This window comes from Danio rerio, chromosome 16 (genome assembly GCF_052040795.2).
Source record: "Danio rerio strain M-AB ecotype USA chromosome 16, GRCz13ab, whole genome shotgun sequence".
In the NCBI taxonomy this organism is placed as follows: Eukaryota; Metazoa; Chordata; class Actinopteri; order Cypriniformes; family Danionidae; genus Danio; species Danio rerio.
The window spans coordinates 24500882-24520266 of NC_141036.1; the positions used below are offsets into that span (position 1 = coordinate 24500882).

General features: G+C 33.9%; 2 protein-coding genes and 2 long non-coding RNA genes across 8 annotated transcripts in view; 1 reads left to right on the plus strand and 3 right to left on the minus strand.

Annotated features, from left to right (window-relative positions):
- Window positions 1-19385, plus strand: part of LOC101883647 (uncharacterized) — a 713507-nt gene that overhangs the window by 112661 nt on the left and 581461 nt on the right. The window lies entirely within an intron of this gene.
- si:dkey-71b5.6 lies at window positions 362-3779 on the minus strand. Its single transcript, NM_001159763.1, is given in 5 exon segments — window positions 362-1110; window positions 1469-1598; window positions 3339-3385; window positions 3471-3547; window positions 3629-3779. Coding segments are annotated over 4 exon segments (270 nt in total). The 5' UTR covers window positions 3713-3779; the 3' UTR covers window positions 362-1110; window positions 1469-1536.
- On the minus strand, window positions 8029-12502 carry LOC147840252 (uncharacterized). Of its 3 annotated transcripts, XR_015511357.1 has the most exons (4): window positions 12236-12502; window positions 11209-11227; window positions 10415-10793; window positions 8029-8436 (listed from the first exon to the last, which is right to left on the minus strand). It is a non-coding gene; the product is annotated as an uncharacterized LOC147840252 (long non-coding RNA). The 3 variants fall into 3 exon arrangements; XR_015511358.1 differs by lacking the exon at window positions 11209-11227 and having other exon boundaries at window positions 10415-10544; XR_015511356.1 differs by lacking the exons at window positions 8029-8436; window positions 10415-10793 and having other exon boundaries at window positions 10976-11227.
- LOC147840253 (uncharacterized) lies at window positions 14472-18815 on the minus strand. 2 transcript variants are annotated; one of them, XM_087286965.1, is made up of 9 exons: window positions 18643-18815; window positions 18281-18393; window positions 17011-17136; window positions 16880-16907; window positions 16704-16760; window positions 16179-16226; window positions 15688-15757; window positions 14696-14765; window positions 14472-14571 (listed from the first exon to the last, which is right to left on the minus strand). In XM_087286965.1, the coding sequence occupies exons 1-9, from the start codon at window positions 18713-18715 to the stop codon at window positions 14560-14562; spliced, it is 597 nt and encodes a 198-aa protein (XP_087143091.1). In that variant the 5' UTR covers window positions 18716-18815; the 3' UTR covers window positions 14472-14559. The 2 variants fall into 2 exon arrangements, with proteins under 2 accessions (XP_087143091.1, XP_087143090.1); XM_087286964.1 differs by lacking the exons at window positions 14472-14571; window positions 14696-14765 and having other exon boundaries at window positions 15132-15757.

Consider the following 19385-nt stretch of genomic DNA (forward strand, 5'->3'; position numbering starts at 1 on the left):
CTTTCTTGCCTTCAGATAAGATTATTATCTGAAATAAACATTTACATATTTAACTGGTTTTTGAGCACTTGCTGAATACTACACAGAAATTATTTAGCTTAATGAGTTTCACATATACTGTACCCAAGTCAGATGTTACACTGAGAGGACAATGTTTCTGTGTGAATGAACAGTAATGTATTAGGCCCCTGGTGACTTGTTAAGTCCAAAAAATAAACATGTCACTTGCACAACATTTCACCCTTGGGCAGTCAAACTTTGAAAAAATAAAAAATAAATAAATAAAAATGTAACTGGCTGTGTAGTAATACAAATGTTTAAGCCAGAACTAGCTGGACTGCTAAGTCAGCACTTAAGCTGAGCTTGAATCAATTCAATTTATTTAAAAAGAACCACTGAAATCCACCAGAATGGACCACTGCATGTAAGAATTCAATCAAATAATAATAATAATAAAAAAAATAAATAAAAATAATAATTATACATAAGAAACACGAAAAATTGCATCACAATATTGACCTTATTCTTGATGTATGAGCAGGAGCAGATATTGGAATCAATAATATAAATGTACACTGTAAAAGATGCTTGGTTCCACACTATTGCTTCATGTTGTCTCAACACAAAACGATTAATTTAACTTAATATTTTTTGAAAATATAAGTGGATTGAACATGAAACATTTAAGTTGTTCCATAAAAACTCAAGAATTGTGTTGTTTCAGTTCATTTTAAATACATAATTTTAACAAGTAGCAAAAATATATATTTTTGAGTGTGATATAATATAAATCTGTAATAATAATGAAATAATCAGCCTTGTGTCAGCCTTGATATTTCTGAAAAAAGAACAAAGTTCAGATGTCTCATTAATAAACATGTATGTGCATAACATGAGTGGATATATGCACATGGCACTTATCATACAAACATTGTGATCTATTAAAAAATATCACTGATGCTTGTTCAAACTACTTATTTAAAATAAGTTGAATCAAAAAAGTCTTTTTTTGGGTGGTGGTGGTGGTGGGGTAATTATTTTATGTTAAATTTACTTAAATTTGTAAAAACAATCAACTTGATTTGTGTTAGAACAACATGAAGGAATTGTACAGAACCCATTTTTTTACAGCTTTAATAGGATAATGCGCAGATGCAGGGTAAACTCTAATTAAACATATTTAACTTAAATATTGTTGACTTAATTGAACCACTTTAAATAATTAATAATAAAAAAGTCTAAATCTTTTCTGGTGTACGTTCACATTAAGAAAGTTTTCTACACAAATTTTATGAATCAGACCCCAGATCAGTCTCATTTAGTCTTTTATTCCTGTGGATTCATTTAGCAAACAAGCCTGGACTGTCCTCTCCCCTGATACCATTAAGCTCACTGTTGCAAAAACTGAGCAGGTACAACAGAGATGATTTACAATTACTACGAATACAGCAAGATCCAGGTGGCACACGTGTTATCATTTCTTTTTTTTTCCTTTTATTAAAAAGATATACAATACAATTAAAACCAAATAAAATTTCACTTATTGATATTCATTTGGGCCTGAATTTTTGTTGGCAGTCCAAGGTCTCTGAAATGATCTGAAAGAGAAAATAGAGAAAGAAATGCAACCTTAATTTAAGAGTTTATTAATATTATACTATGGTATATTATTAATATTATTATCTTATTATTATTATAATTATTATACTATGATGTGAGATAAATTGTCTATGGTAATATTGTGATGGTGCTCAATCACTTCTCAAAAAACAATATAAAGCATATCTTGAGTGTCCATAAGCATTGGCTGCATGATAAAGTCTATGCAGTTACAATGCTACAAATTCATGTGATGTAAGCCGAAAACATTCCTTAAGTTTTCTTATATTAAAAACCGCATAGTTAGGTAATATCACACAATTATCATTCATCCAACATCACACAAGTGTGTATGCGATTCAATACGCAATTCAATGAATAAGATTATTATTAATCTGTAAGTTACATTTTAAATGTTATATAGGCACAACAAAGCTGGAGAAAAAACATACACATATTAGAGCAACTATTTAGTGTTTTGGTGTTAAATGAATCTGTTTTTGAATAAATCATTTGATCACTGATTCAAAAATCCATGCATAAAGACATTGGCTGCATCAGATGAGTAGAGTAAGTGCTTATTTTGATTAAAAATGATGTCACACTAGTTTTAAAAAGTGAATTCTATTTTTTGTAATCATGGATTTAATTTGAATATAATTTGAATGTACTATGTTTTTACATTTTTGAATATATTGTTTACATTAAAACTTATATACAGTTTTTCACCCATATTATCCTTTTGAATTATTAATTTGAAAAACTGTATTTAGTGAATCATTAATTAAAGCCAGGCATACACTGTGCGACAATTGGAAGATCTTTTGTCTATGCTAACATTATGATTGAGTTTATCTAAAAATCATTCAGTAAAAAACTGTCCTTTCCTTTCCTCACCTCCTGACTGGTCAACTTTAGATCTTAAAATTGCCGCACACACCTTACAAACTGGGCATGTTTTTAACATGAAATGGACATGTTTAAAAATGATTGGGAACTTTTGAGTTTCTGGGCTCGGCTTGTAAATTGCTCTAACATGATGAGAGCCACAACCATAAAAACATCAAAAGATATCCAATGTGTGTCATAAAACAAAACAAAACATTACACTGTGTACTGTATGCCTGGCTTAAGAGATGGACTGCACCATTCAAAAAAAGAAAAAAAGAAGGATTGGTTAAATCTTAATTTTGTTTAAACTTCTGAAAAGAGAGAATGTTTTGGCAGTGCTATTTTCTCAGTCAGAAGAAATCACTTTTATACTTTTTCGTTCAACGTCAGACAGATTTACATGCTGAAAAACAATTTAAATAGATCAAATACTCTCTGAATAAAACACATAACAGATAATGTAGCTCCAGCCTGTTGTTATAGAAAATGAAGGTGAAGGGGTCTTGTATCACTCATCCTGATGGGGTCAATTTTGCGAAAACTGACTGGAGATATATTATCCTTCCAATAACATGGCTATTTCCCACCACATAAGGCAATCCTTCAGTCATACATTAGCAGTAAAAAAAGCTCAAAGTAGATGAAAAAGTAGCAAGTGTAAAGCACTAACTTCAGCTGCTCGGATAAGTTTGAGTTTTTGACACTTGTTACTGGGGGAAAACAAACTGTTTAGAGGTGAAATTGACCAATAAGTTTCAAGTGTTTCAGAAAGTTTATTAACAGATCATAGACTTTCTTTACAAGGATATTTGGATTAAAAGATGCAAAGTTGCCAAAAACCCATTTACCTGCAGCAAATTCACGAACGTCTGCAGGCCTTTTCAGAAACAAGTCTCTGTTAGAAAGAAAGAGAAATATAATGGATGCAACGATAAAAAAATGAGCTGTATAATCCTGATGCACATAAAACATTAATTTACCTTAAAAAGTCACTCAGTAACATTTCCACCTCTGGGTGAGATCTCAAATATTTTTCATTGGCAATTCGTGTCTTGATCTGAAAGAAGACATGTGAAAACAAACAATTTTGGGTTGAAAATTTAACTCCTTAACTACTTAATAAGTAACTACTTAATACCTTGAACTGTCGCAGCTTCTCCTGTTGCTCGAGACTTAAGGCACCGATATCAAGCTTTTCAAGACAGTTTCTGTCCGCCATCATGAAGACGCGATGAAGATGAAGCTGCCCAAACCAGTGGCCCAAACACGTTGACGTGCGCCTGCGTTCTGTTGCCAAGCAACAAACACTTCCTGTAAGTTACGTTTTGTTCAAACCCTGCTGTATATATATATATCTTATATATATATATATTTTTTTAATGTAAGGTATTATTTTTTTTCTTGTGATTTATGATTCTACAATTATTAAAATTTGGACTAAATTGTTTAATAGTTAAACTTGTTTACAATATTCGTTTAGGTTATAAAGGGCATAGAAAGAGCATTAGTGACTCACTCTACGGTCTCAGTAGAAAATAAATTATACAATTTATTCCAAGTGGCAACATCATGGGACCAAACGCAGCTGTGACTATGCTAAACAAGATTAACATTAGTCATTATGTCATTTGACTTTAAGTTGATACAACGTACTCACTCGCTCACACAGACGACGTGGAAGACTGCTGTCCACTGGTAAGTTAAGTCATTTTATTTTTATTTAAAACGCAATATTTTTTTGCTAATCCACTCAACCACTTATAAATCGTTATCCGGATTACACAGGCAACGTAATTTATTTATTTATTATTATATTTTTGTCGTTGGTATGTCAGCCCTTAACTTTACTTGCCCAGTCGAGTTGTTATAGCTTTTTACCTAAGTTTCAATACTAAAATCGTTAAAAAAACACACACACTTGTGTACGAATGCAAACGCTAGTCCAGACTTAGCTGTAGGTTAACATTAACGACTCAGACACTTGATGTAACAACATTCGCAAAGTTTAATGACAATTTAAGAAAAGTAATAAAAGAACGTACAGAACTACATTGTGAAACATACAACACATAAAATTCCATGAAAAACAAAGCAAGATAAGCAACACTTGAGGGCAAAATCCAAAACATTAGTGTCCTCTTGTGGCAACCTTGAAAAAATGCTTTAGCCATTCTGACAGGAAATGCACATTTATAAATCGTGTATTACAGCAAATTAAATATAATAGTAATTATTTGAAATAAATTAATACTAAATATAATAAAATAATTATATAATATAATATAATATAATATAATATAGGGTGAGGCAGTGGCGCAGTAGGTAGTGCTGTTGCCTCACAGCAAGAAGGTCGCTGGTTCGAACCTCGGCTCAGTTGGTGTTTCTGTGTGGAGTTTGCATGTTCTCCCTGCCTTCGCGAGGGTTTCCTCTGGGTGCTCCGGTTTCCCCCACAGTCCAAAGACATGCGGTACAGGTGAATTGGGTAGGCTAAATTGTCCATAGTGTATGAGTGTGTGTGTGAATGTGTGTGTGGATGTTTCCCAGAGATGGATTGCGGCTGGAAGGGCATCCGCTGCGTAAAAACTTGCTGGATAAGTTGGCGGTTCATTCTGCTGTGGCGACCCCGGATTAATAAAGGGACTAAGCTGACAAGAAAATGAATGAATAATATAATATTATATAATATAATAATGATTATACTGTTTGTATTAAAATGGCACTGTGACGTTTTACTGTTTGTATCACTGTCTGTGTCTTTCACTCAAATTGTTGTTACTCTAGTCAGTGAGGAATAGAAATTGGTAGGGCAAAATTCAAAACAACAGGGGCCTCTTGTGGCAACCTTGAAAAACATGCTTGTCTATTCCAAGTAGGTATCGCTGCAGCCCAGAGACCTGTAAGTGGGAGGGATTACACCGCATGTAGGTTGGGTGACCTCCAAGTGGGAGAGACTTAAACCACAAGTAGGTTGGGTTTATCAGGTTACAGTGAGGTTGGGTTTATGGTTGGGTTTAGGTGTAGACGTTCATAAAACAAAATATTAAACTCTAAATACGACTAAATAAGGTTTGTACAGCCCACTTGGAGCTCCAAGGCCCACCCACTTGGAGCTGGCTCCGACCTCCGTTTATACCCTTCTCATTTTGGAAGGAAATGAGAAAATATAATATAACATAATATAATATAATATAATATAATATAATATAATATAATATAATATAACATATTATAATATAATATAACATAATATAATATAACATAATATAATATAATATAATATAATATACTGCAATAAAATGATTATACTGTATGTATTAAAATGGCACTTTGATGTTTTACTGTTTGTATCACTGCCTTTGTCTTAAAAACTGGTGTTTCTCTAATCAGTAAGGATTTAAAACTGGTAGTGTTGTTTTTTTCAGTTGCAATTGTTTTGAGGCGACAATGCTACCCACTGAGCCACCGTGTCGCCAAAATATGATAAAATATAATAATAATATAGTATAATATAAATGATATTCATTAATTAATTTCTTTTCGGCTTAGTCCCTTTATTAATCCGGAATGAACCGCCAACTTATCCAGGACGTTTTACTCAGTGGATGCCCTTCCAGCCGCAACCCATCTCTGGGAAACATCCATACACACCCTTACAGAAATTTCACATGAGTTTCACATGTGAAATTCACATGTGATCACATGTGCATGTGAAATTGCACATGTGAAATTTTACATGTGAAACACACAAACCACATGTGAAATGCACATGGGATCACATGTGATCACATGGGAAAATGTGTGTATTTGGAACGCTTTTGTGTGAATACACATGTGATCACATGGGAAAACGTGTGTATTTGGAACGACTTCGTGTGAATTTTCATGTGAACCACATGTGATCACATGGGAAATCGTGTGTATCTGGAACGATTTCGTGTGAATTTTCATGTGAATCACATGGGAAAACGTGTGTATTTGGAACGCTTTCGTGTGAATTTTCATGTGAACCACATGTGATCACATGGGAAAACGTGTGTATTTGGAACGCTTTCGTGTGAATTCACATGTGATCACATGGGAAAACGTGTGTATTTGGAACGCTTTTGTGTGAATTCACATGTGATCACATGGGAAAACTTGTGTATTTGGAACGATTTCGTGTGAATTTTCATGTGAACCACATGTGATCACATGGGAAAACGTGTGTATTTGGAACGCTTTCGTGTGAATTTACATGTGATCACATGGGAAAACGTGTGTATTTGTAACGCTTTTGTGTGAATTCACATGTGATCACATGGGAAAACGTGTGTATTTGGCACGATTTCGTGTGAATTTTCATGTGAACCACATGTGATCACATGGGAAAACGTGTGTATTTGGAACGCTTTCGTGTGAATTCACATGTGATCACATGGGAAAACGTGTGTATTTGGAACGATTTCGTGTGAATTTTCATGTGAACCACATGTGATCACATGGGAAAACGTGTGTATTTGGAACGCTTTCGTGTGAATTCACATGTGATCACATGGGAAAACGTGTGTATTTGTAACGCTTTTGTGTGAATTCACATGTGATCACATGGGAAAACGTGTGTATTTGGAACGCTTTCGTGTGAATTCACATGTGATCACATGGGAAAACGTGTGTATTTGGAACGATTTCGTGTGAATTTACATGTGATCACATGGGAAAACGTGTGTATTTGGAACGCTTTCTTGTGAATTCACATGTGATCACATGGGAAAACGTGTGTATTTGGAACGCTTTCTTGTGAATTCACATGTGATCACATGGGAAAACGTGTGTATTTGGAACGCTTTCTTGTGAATTCACATGTGATCACATGGGAAACCGTGTGTATTTGGAACGATTTCGTGTGAATTTTCATGTGAACCACATGTGATCACATGGGAAAACGTGTGTATTTGGAACGCTTTCGTGTGAATTCACATGTGATCACATGGGAAAACGTGTGTATTTGGAACGCTTTTGTGTGAATTCACATGTGATCACATGGGAAAACGTGTGTATTTGGAACGCTTTCGTGTGAATTTACATGTGATCACATGGGAAAACGTGTGTATTTGGAACGCTTTCTTGTGAATTCACATGTGATCTCATGGGAAAACGTGTGTATTTGGAACGATATCGTGTGAATTTTCATGTGAACCACATGTGATCACATGGGAAAACGTGTGTATTTGGAACGATTTCGTGTGACTTTTCATGTGAACCACATGTGATCACATGGGAAAACGTGTGTATTTGGAACGATTTCGTGTGAATTTTCATGTGAACCACATGTGATCACATGGGAAAACCTGTGAATTTTAACGTTTTTGTGTGAATTCACATGTGAACCACATGTGCATTCACAAGTGATCACATGGGAAAATGTTTGTATTTAGAATTTTGATGGTGAGCATTAAAACATGCGTTCCCATGTAAAAATCTCTTGTGGCTTTTCTCTTGTGTACTTCACACCATAAAATTTGTGCATTAGTGTGAACAAAAATTATTCTTAAACTTAAATATAAATACAAACAATTTATTGTCAATTATATAAAATCACAACAATTATTTACTGAAATACCTTGAGGGGAAAACTGTCACTAATATAATGTGAATACAAAAGGGGCCACATGGTAGCTCCGTGGTCATCACTGTTGCCTCAAAGCAAGAAGGTCACTGGTTCGAGTCTCAGGTGTGCCAGGTGTGGAGTTTGCATGTTCACCCCATGTTTGCGTGGGTTTCCTTCGGGTGCTCTGGTCAATTCTGCATATGAGAGCATCTGGTGAAAAAAGCATGTACCACAGTAATTGCTAGTTCATTCTGCTGTGATGACCCGTGATGAAAAGGGAAAGAAAAGCCAAGGGAAAGTGAGTTTTGCTTTTGACGAGTTTGTCCTTTTGGTTCATGTTAATGACTTGATCTTGTAATCTGTAAGAAAAAAATACAAAACTTATTTTTAATAAAAGAAACTACCAAATGCTCAAATGCATACACGTGAATGCAAAATGAATTCATAGTATTTAGATCACATTTTTTCACATTAGCAGAAATAGGTAGTAATGAAGTACAAACTTTGTTACTTTACTTAAGTAGATATGTCTAGTGTCAGTATTATACTCCACTGTTAACGTTTTCTGAAATATTTTTCTTTTACTTCTTACATTTGAATACAAATCTACTCCTTACATTTTTAAATCAGGCTCGTTACTTTCGCTTTAATGTGCTTTGTGGAGCAGACGTAGCTTTAGTATAATGCAAAAAATATGTAGTCAAATACATTTAGTTTTTTTATTTTATCAAAAGAAAAAAACTGAAATATGTTTTGAAAAAAAATTAGGTGTTAAATTTAAGACATTTATTAGTTATAAATATATAGGCCTACAGAATTATGTTCAAGAGTATACAAACAAGTATGACAGCTGCTGTTCTTAACAGCTATAGTGTTTTGTGTTCAGCTGATGATACACAGGGCTCGAAATTAACCTTTTTTTCTTGGTAGCACCAGTGCTCCTAACTTCAAAAATTTGGGTGCACCAGACAAAATTTAGTCGCACCCACCGGCATATATGAGCACCGTTACTAAACGTTTTATGTTAACAGATTCCAATATATATTACCACTCTAATCACAACTAACAAATAAACAAAAATCTGCATGCGCTCACTGGCCCTGCATGCACTGCTTGACGTGAATGAGATGAACTGAATTAACTATAATAACTGTGCTGTTCTTATGGGTGGTGTCTGATACTGCACAGATGCTATTGACATATAACTTATTATTTGCATATGTCACCGTAATATATAACGGTCTTTTCATGAACTGCAATATTAGTTTCATCTCAGTGAATGTGAATCAGCAATATTGCATATCTTTGGACTGTGGGGGAAAACGGAGCACCCGAAGGAAACCCACACGAATACAGGGAGAACAAGTAAACTTCACGTTAGAACATCTCGTGCTTAAAATGTGTAGATTAAGTGGCAAACACTGTTACCTAAAAACTCCATCCCACCAGTTTTACAGTGAATGCTATAATCATTTTCATAGTGGACTTTGAGCACTAGATGTCTTTTATCCACTCTTCGAAAAGTGTAAATGCTGGATTGACATTCTCCACATAATGACTAATCAGATGTGCCATGATTTGTAACTGTAGATGGTTTCTAAAACTAAATCTATCAGTGTTGTTTTCATTCTCTCTTATCCAGACCTTTGCATTTTTGCAGCTGTAGCTCCCTGTCATCGGAACTGTGTGATTGACAGCTGATATTAACCAATCCATTCGCATTCTGTTCTAGCGCAATGGGCCAATAAAAAAAGCTTGAAGACGGGCTTTGCTTAGTGCAGCAAGTTGACGTGTTAACTGTTATAAACTATTCTTTAGTGCTGCGTTTGGTGTTTTTAGGTGTAAAGATGCTTGCGTGAATGCCTCCTAATTCCGCGCATGTGGTGAACATTTTTCTGTGAAAACAACCATTTTATGCACTCGCATAAATGCTGCCAAATACATTTTGAGGTCGCAAAGATAAAACTTTGGGCGCATATGCGACCAAAACAGTCGCAATTTCAAGCCCTGTAGGATGATGTTGCTTGGCTACTTTGCAGCTAAAAATTGGCAACAACTTTTTTTACAAAAAAAAAAATTTGAAATGTAAGTAATTTTGTATAAATGTAAGCATTTTGTGAGGTGTAGTTACCACCATGAAACTAAAACAGATATTAGTAATGAATACTTTTTACTTAAGTACATATTTCAGGCTGTACTTATTTACTTTTACTTGAGTAGAAAAGTCTAGTCCGTAGTTCAACTTTTACCAGAGTATCTGTACTTCTACTTGAGTAAAGGATGCATGTACATTTGCCATCTCTACGCATTAGAGATAGCAAACGCTATAAAAGTTACCTGTTAAGACATTAACTTTGTGCACTGGAAGTGCTCCTTACTAGCCTCTGTATTGGGTGTATTTTCTCTTTTCAGACACTGATTGACTGCCCGTTTTCACTCCCTCTCCCAAAGTGATGTAAACGATTACCTATCAAGAAACATCAGATGTTAAAAACAGAAAAAACTGTATACAGGGTGATTCAAAAGGAATCCCACAAATTTGAAAATCGAAAACTCTGCAAAGAAGAAAAGGGGAGCTAAGCTCTTTCTGTTGTCGATTTAAGGAAGCTCTGAAGTTTCATTTGGTTACTCATTAGGTCGCTAGGAGAGCTGTTGTCATCATGTTTCTTTGATTAAATACAGATTTTCAAAGTTGTGTTATTCTTTTTGAATCACCCTGCAGTCACAGACTGTTAACTGCTATAAAACAAAGTACCTATAAGGAATCTGTAGACTAAGAAGGTACAACTAGTGGCTAGTAAAAGATTTTGCTTTAATAATAATAATAATAATAATAATATATATATATATATATATATATATATATATATATATATATATATATATATATATATATATATATTTTTTTTTTTTTTTCTTTTCTTTTTTCTTTAATAAGAAATACCTTCTAGGCAATCAAAATACAAACTTAGACTATGGTACAAAAAAAGGCAAAACTGTATAATTGAGACAACTGTCGACTTCCTTGAATTGTAGCATTGTCCTTTGAAGATGGTTAAGTCTCCAATGTGTCAGGCTTCTTCTTTAAAATAACCATCATCTTTATATTTCCCAAGCTGTACTTTTTAAACCCCTGCACATCATTGATTTCTGTACAAAAAGCAAAGAGAAACAATCAACCACTGTGACAGATTTTTGTAACACCAATATTAGTCTATAATATCTAATCTTAAAACTTCATTAATACAAGTAGAGAGAGAGAAAGAGAGAGAGAGAGAAAGAGAGAGAAAGAAAGAAAGAGAGTCAGACAAAACTAAAAATGATATCATATCTATGTTCATTAACATCTTACACATATTAATCCTGTATGCTATAATCTTCATAAAAAGTAAGATTAAGTTAACATGCAATAATGAAGATTGAATTAAAGTTTTGTATCACAGGGATAAATGAAGTTTTACAATAAATTAGAAATTAAATTTACATTGTGAAACGTATTATAAATCAATTTTAAAAATTGGTTTTAGTGTATTTTAAAGTAAGTACATGCAGCCACACGTCTTTCAATATTGTTTAAATAATCTTACCATCTAAAACTTTTAAATGCTAGTGTATCTCAATAAAAAGATAAGTTAAACAAAATATAAACCAATGTTTCTGGAAAGGATGGACAAGCCTTTAAAATAATGACAGATCTACAGAACTGTTATTAAGTACTTTTGAAATCAAATAACGTTACATAAAATAAACAAGTAGCTTCTGCTTACCTTAATATCTATTATTGTATCTATTCCATTATTTACATTTAGGACATTTCAATTTAAAACCAAGCACAATAGTCATTTAGATCAGGTTTATAAAACCCTATTCAATTAAATTTTAGTTAATGTGTTAAAAGAGAATTCTGGATTAATACAAATTAATACATCACTAATACAGTTGCATCAATTACAACATTTGCAGTGTATTAAGCAAGTGAATGAGCTCGGATATCTTTTGGCGCGCGTTTGACTGGTATCACTGGCTTGGTCAAATATTCTGAACATATTCTCTTTTTTTGTTGTTGTACTTGCAGAACCAACTGTTAAGGTTACGTTAAGTTTCTCTACACATCCTAAATTATAAAGTTGTGAGGACAGTATATGAATATGCACTTACCGCTGAATTATACCGCTGAAGATGATAAGGTCAAAATGGTCCAGCTTCTCCAAAAAACGTAGCCCTCTCTTTTGTCCTTTGACCGTGACTTTTTATTTTAACTGTGGTACGTTAGTGTTCATATGTGAATGGCATTTACAGTTAATATATCAACAAACACGTATTTTATCTTCATTTCGCGACCGAAATAAGGAGACAAAACGGACAAAAGATTGCTAAACGACCGTTAAGAAACTGCGTTTGTTTGTGAATCCTTGTTGTCAGGACAACGCGCGCGTTGCCGCGAATGCTCTTCTGTGATGAACGCGCGCGCAAGTTCACCCCAGTTGCGTAAGAGTGCCTCGTGGTCGCATAATTCAAAAGCAATATCGCAAAATGTGTGAGTACGCATTTAAAGCGAGCGCCTTCTGTCTTCTTCGTGCTCGAGAAAAAGTAGTATAAGTTACTGTAGCTTGTAACTGCTTCATTTAAAAGGGTTTAAAAAAAAAGACTCGACTCTAGGAATCGAATCCTGTCTTGGAGTCGACTCCGGCACTACGTCCATTGAGAGTCGAGGAATCGACTCTTTTGAAGTCGACTCTCAATTCCCTACAGACTGATTCAGAAATCCATTTATTTTTTGCCATTGTACTCATGTACACAATATTAAATCTCATTACATTTTTACTTTTTATAAATCATGTTTTTTGAACCCAAGAAACAACATACAACTTTATATTTAAAAATTACTAAAACAGAATTATCATTGCAAATAAACTCTTCAAATTCTATTTAAGTTACTTGTTTCCAAAACATCCCTGAATAAAAGTACAAAAAAATGTAGCAAGTACAGCACAGCATTGCCACAGCATTGGGAAATTGGATATTAGATTATATATCAGCACAATGCACAAGTGTAGTAAAGTTGTACATGAATATACTGCAAATTGTACTGTTGTTGATGTAATTTTATTAGAATTTTATAGTTCATTATTTTGCAGTTGCACATAATTTTACCTCATTTATCCTCCTTTATAATGCTGTTATACTGCAGTTTTGCACTTATTCACGGTATAGTGTTGGTCATCATGAAATATGGTTTTCAGATGATGATGTTTTTCACATGTGGGTTCATGTGATCACATGCTGTCCACAAGTGGACAGCATGAATTTTACATGTTGTCCACATTTGGTCACATTGACTTCAGATGTGGTCAAAGGTGATCACATGTGGCCCTATGAACTTCACATGTTGTCCACATGTGGCCACATGAATTTCACATGTTGTCCACGTGGTCACATAAACTTCACATGTGGTCACATGAACACATGTGGTCGTGAGCTTCACATGTGGTCACATAAACTTCACATGTGGTAACATGAACATAATCGTGAGCTATACATGTGGTCACATTAACTTCACATGTGGTAACATGAACTTCAAATATGGCCACATGAACTTCACATGTGGCCACATGAATTTCACATGTTGTCTACGTGGTCACATAAACTTCACATGAACACATGTGGTCGTGAGCTTCACATGTGGTCACATAAACTTCACATGTGGTCACATAAACACATGTAATCGTGAGCTTCACATGTGGTCACATTAACTTCACATGTGGTAACATGAACTTCAAATATGGCCACACGAACTTCACATGTGGCCACATGAACTTCACATGTTGTCCACATGTGGTCACATAAACTTCACATGTGGCCATGTGTGATCACATAAACTTTACATGTGGCCATGTGTGATCACATAAACTTCACATGTGGCCACATGAACTTCACATGTTGTCCACATGTGGTCACATAAACTTCACATGTGGTCATGTGTGATCACATGTTGTCACATGTGATCACATGTGGTCACATGTGATCACATGTGAAATTCATGTGACTTTTCTGCACTCATTCACACACTACGGTCAATTTAGCTGACTCAATTGACCTGTACCACATGTCTTTGGACTGTGGGGGAAACTGGAGCACCAGGAGGAAACCCACGCGAACGCAGGGAAAACATGCAAACTCCACACAGAAACACCAACTGACCCAGCTGAGGCTCGAACCACCGACCTTCTTGCTGTGATGTGACAGCACTCACTACTGCGCCCCTGCATCGCCCATAATATAATATAATATAATATAATATAATATAATATAATATAATATAATATAATATAATATAATATAATATAATATAATATAATATAATATAATATAATATAAACAGTTCAGATGATAGTTTAACTTGTTATCATGACTCCACGCCATGACAACATGGCTTTTCGTGCAAATAAAGTCCTACTTCTTAACCAGGCTGCTTTTGTTCATCAGCTGAGGCTCTAGTAGGAGCAAAAAGTTAGCAGTGATTAAACCAGAGTTTGATGCATTTTTAAAATAATATTTCATAACTGTAAATTGTTATTATTTGGGCATAATGGTATTCATGCAAAATGTAATAAATACCTCCTGTTGGCACTGCAGATGAGGAATGCCATAGCAACAAGGGCCAGTACAAAACCAGCAGCTGTGCAGTCTACAGATAAGGGACAGTCAACTCTTACATTTATACAACAAACAAGAGGTCATGACACTTGCATTAACATAAATGCTGTTTAACTGAAATGCATGATGTTCACTATAATATAGAAAAGTTTGAATGGTCCTATGCTAAAATAATTATATTTGATATGAAATAATAGGAAATAATATGCTGTATTGATGATTCATACAATAGTTTGTTACCCTCCCATCAGCTCAAGTTTACAATTTGCAATACAGTTTTCTTACTTCTCACTTGTTGTAATGTATTCCCTCCCCCATCCTTATTCACATGGAATCTATTTCCTGTTTACATTTTTTTTCAAAGTGTCAGATTATAGAGTTTAGTGCAGATGGTTTTGTGTGTTGTGGTTCAGGATTGCTAGTTTGATCTGCTTACTATCTTACTTTCTCGACTGAATTTTTGCATTGAATCTAAACCTTTTCATTTGTAAACCTTTTTTTTTTTTTTAGGAGTGGCTTGCAAAACATGATATTTAGGGAAGTGTTTACAAGCTTAAGCAGAGAGAAATTTGCTTTTACTTTTGCAGTCTGTGGTTCCATTACTTGATCAAAAAACAAAATAAGGATATTATAAACTATTATTTTACATGTTTTGAATGGAGTTTCTCAAAGTCAGGTAAGAAACATTATGCATTTGATTTGTATTAACATTCATGCAGCTATACTTTGACAGTAAAATGGTGATCATGTTGATTTGCATTTGATTTATTTTATCTCTACATTTCTGCAATTTTTCATACTCTACTTTAAACAAAGAGAGTTGTCAAAGGAATTTGCGTTATGGAATTGCAAAATAAACTTTATTTAATCTTACCCTTTCCCTTGATAAGACTGAACCATGGGAACAAAACAATAAACAATTGATCAATTTTGCATGAATTTGTAATGAATACCTCTTGTCGGCACTGCTGATGAGGAATGCCAAAGCAACAAGGGCCAGTACAAAACCAGCAGCTGTGCAGTCTACAGAGAAGGGAAAGTCAACAGAGAAGGGAAAGTCAACAGAGAAGGGAAAGTCAACTCCACGACAGTCAGAATAAAAGCGCTGCTCATTTAGTATTATATAGTAATTAGTGTTCATAAAGTATAACTATAATTACACACATAATTCCAGTATATGTCCAAATGGACCAGAATTAAGTCAAGGTGGGGAAAACTCTTTTTTTTTTTTTTTTTTTGACAATTTGGGCTCCTTAGATGTTTGTCACTAATCGCACTAAAACATTTGTGGATGGGTGAATCAATTGTAAACCTTTTATCTCTACATTTCTGCAATTTATCATACTCTACCTTAAAGAGAAAAAAGTAAACTAAAAGCTTTTGCCTGATCCCACCAAATGCTTTGTATTTTGTCAGTTATCAGAGGTGTGCAAAATATACTTACAGTGATGTCTCACTGATGAAACCTGATTTGATTGCAAGGAGGACATATCTGTGAATGTAATTATATTATAAACAGTCAGTACATGCAGTTACAAAAGCTCATGCACCATTGCACCATGCAACTACACCCTAGTTCCTGAATTGTTTAAATTCTTTTTTTTTAAATGAAAGTGCATTTGCTGTACACGTCAGCTTAGTTGTTCTGCTCCAAGGCTGGTAAACACATTTTAGGTCATTTTACGCTAGTACTACAAAAGCAACAGAATTTACAACATTCAAGTTTTTTTTCAAAATGTTAATTCTGTCACTATTTTCCTCACCCTCCACTTGTTCAAAACCTGCTGAACGCAAAAGATTTTTTTAAAGAATGTAAACTGGTGACCACTAACTTCCATAGTACTTGTTATTTATATATTTTGCCTTCTATGGATGTCAATGCCTGCCAGTAAGCAATATTCTTCAAAAAATTTTTTGTGTTCTACAGGAAAAAAATCTTAAAATGGAAAGTAAAAAAAACCTTTGTAACCTTTAGATGGCGGAGTTGTGTTGAAAACTGAATTTTTGTTTTCTGTGAAATTGGTGCCTGATGGAAAAAAAATTGAATTTGATGTCACTTTTATCTTATTTACAGAGTTATTGCTGTATATCTTACATTAAAGCAAAATGCAAGGAGTTAAAATTAGAAAGCAAAATGCTACTCACATGAGCATGCGAGTTCCTTGGTGTATTTCTAAAGGAGAATCAATAAGCATTACATTTGTAAATCAATACAGTGCTTACTATTAAGAGATGTAAGACTATATTCTAAATAGATGAAGAGTTAGTAAACTCACATGACAACTGACGTGAAATCTGACATAAACTGGACAGTAACCGACACTGATTCCCTGTTGTGTCACATTTTTAAAGGGAGGAGAATAGTTGACTAAATGTCCATCCAGGGTTGCAGTGAACCCTTTCTGTAGAAGAGAACCGTGAAATATTTTAACACTGCTTTGCTTATATTTACAAATGTCTCTGGTACAAGTTTTAAATCAATCAAGTTTTTGAACAAACATCGCCTTTTAAACAAATCTGATTTTTATATAAATATTTAATGTTTTATACAGATTTCATAAATTATTACTAGCATTACATTAACATGTTGCAGTGGTAAGCCACAATCTATTTTTTAAAAAGCAATGGATTTTTACTGCGATAGCCAGGGGGGTTCAGGTGGTTCGGAAGACCCACAACTCAATGACAAATGTTCAGAATTTGTCCCATTGATGAGCTCATTTGTCCTACTTTGACTGCTATGCCATCATAAAAAGAAAAAATAACCCATAGATTTAAGACCAAGCGGAATCCTAGTGTGACTTTTGGCCAATGCAAATAATATATATTTTTAAAGAGTTCAACATCCAGCTGTGCAAGAAAACATCTGACATCAGTGAAGTCATCTTTCGCTACTGTTTTGTTTTTAAATAGAGAAAGCATTTGACTAGGATCTTTTAGGATATCTTAGACCTTATTTCTAGAAAGAAAACATGACCAATAAAAATTGTAAAGCACCAAAAAACAGCCCATATTAAAATAAATTTGAATACTATTTGGGTTATTGTTGTCATCCATGAATTTTCAAATGTACTTTTTTACAAGAGAGGCTACAAAAATTGTGAAGCTCTAAATAATAATAATAATAATAATAATAATAATAATAATAATAATAATAATAATAATAATAATTATTATTATTATTATGTTTTAATCTTTTAATATTCAAATGGCCAAATTCTGACTGAGGAATGTGCTGGCCAGTTTGTTATTTGCCAAATACGCTACATTTTTTAATTTAAAACTTTAAAATTTAAAATTAAATATTCATCTTATATGCTTAATATGTAGATAATACTTTTGGTGAATATGATGACCATCTAACAGGCTAATTCAGCTAAAAATAGTGCTTAAAATGTCACCTAAATTCAGTATTTAAATCTCATAATTAAATAGAAAATGAGGTGAACAACTACAAAAAGAATAACTACACATTCTGAGGGAAAAAAACAACCACCCCTTACACCAGACTGGCTACGGGCCTGAAGAATAAGTTTTCATATTTACATCAATGGTCCATTCGGCATCACATCGATCATCTTGAACGTTTACGACCACATCATCAGGCAGCTGAAAGTCATAGGAGGCGTCCTGTTGCCGAATTCCAACACACGTTTTACCTGCGTCGAATAAATTAACAACATAAGTAAAACAAATCAGAAATCGAAATTCCAGCATCATCCCAGTCACATTTCTTTCTTTCTTTCTTTCTTTCTTTCTAACACAAGTAGAATTTAAAAGGTAAGCAACAACTGTGGTCAAATGTCTCGGGTCATGAGTCTTTCCTTTTATCGGTAACGGCTCTCTGACTGCTATGTCAATGCACGTCATAGTTATAAAATCGCAAAACAAACCTTATTTAATCTTACCTTTTCCTTCGGTAAGACTAAACCACGTGAACAGAACAATAAACATTAGATCGATCGGCATCATTGCATTCATTTGTTTTCTCAACGAGTGTTAGAATGAATGTGCATGCTGAGCCTTTACGTTGTAAAGCCACTTCCTGAATTTCAAGCAAGCCTGAGATGTTCTATTTTAGGAAAACTTAGTGAGCACATTTTGATCTGCAGTCAAGGGTTTCTTACTAAATAACAAGGGGTATAACAAGTTTATGAATATTTAATTTAAAGGTTTTTACTGAGCATCTGTAAAAAAAACTAAACAGTAAAAGCAAAACAATCGAAAGATATACTTAAACCAAATAAACTGGCAAATAGACCACAATTAAGTCAAATAATAAAAAATATAAATAATACCATGTAACATTAGGCTACTCATGATCTTTATTTAAAGATTTCTTTTAATTTATGGCAAATGACATTCATGTAAATTGGGCATCAACATTACATTACACAAAAATTTTGATTCATCAAGCATTGACTTAGGTTGAATTTTTCCTTCTTTCTTTTCTTTTTTTTTAAAAGAGAATTGTCTTTACCTTGAGTTTGTGGATAATGTGAATTGGCCTAAAATGTTGCTTTATGTAACTTATGTAATGGCCACTGGTTTACAGTAATCTTCAAAATATAATTTTTGTGGTCAGCAGAATAAGCTCCGTTTTGAAACAAGTCAATAGTGAGTAAATGAGGGCATCATTTATATTTTTGGG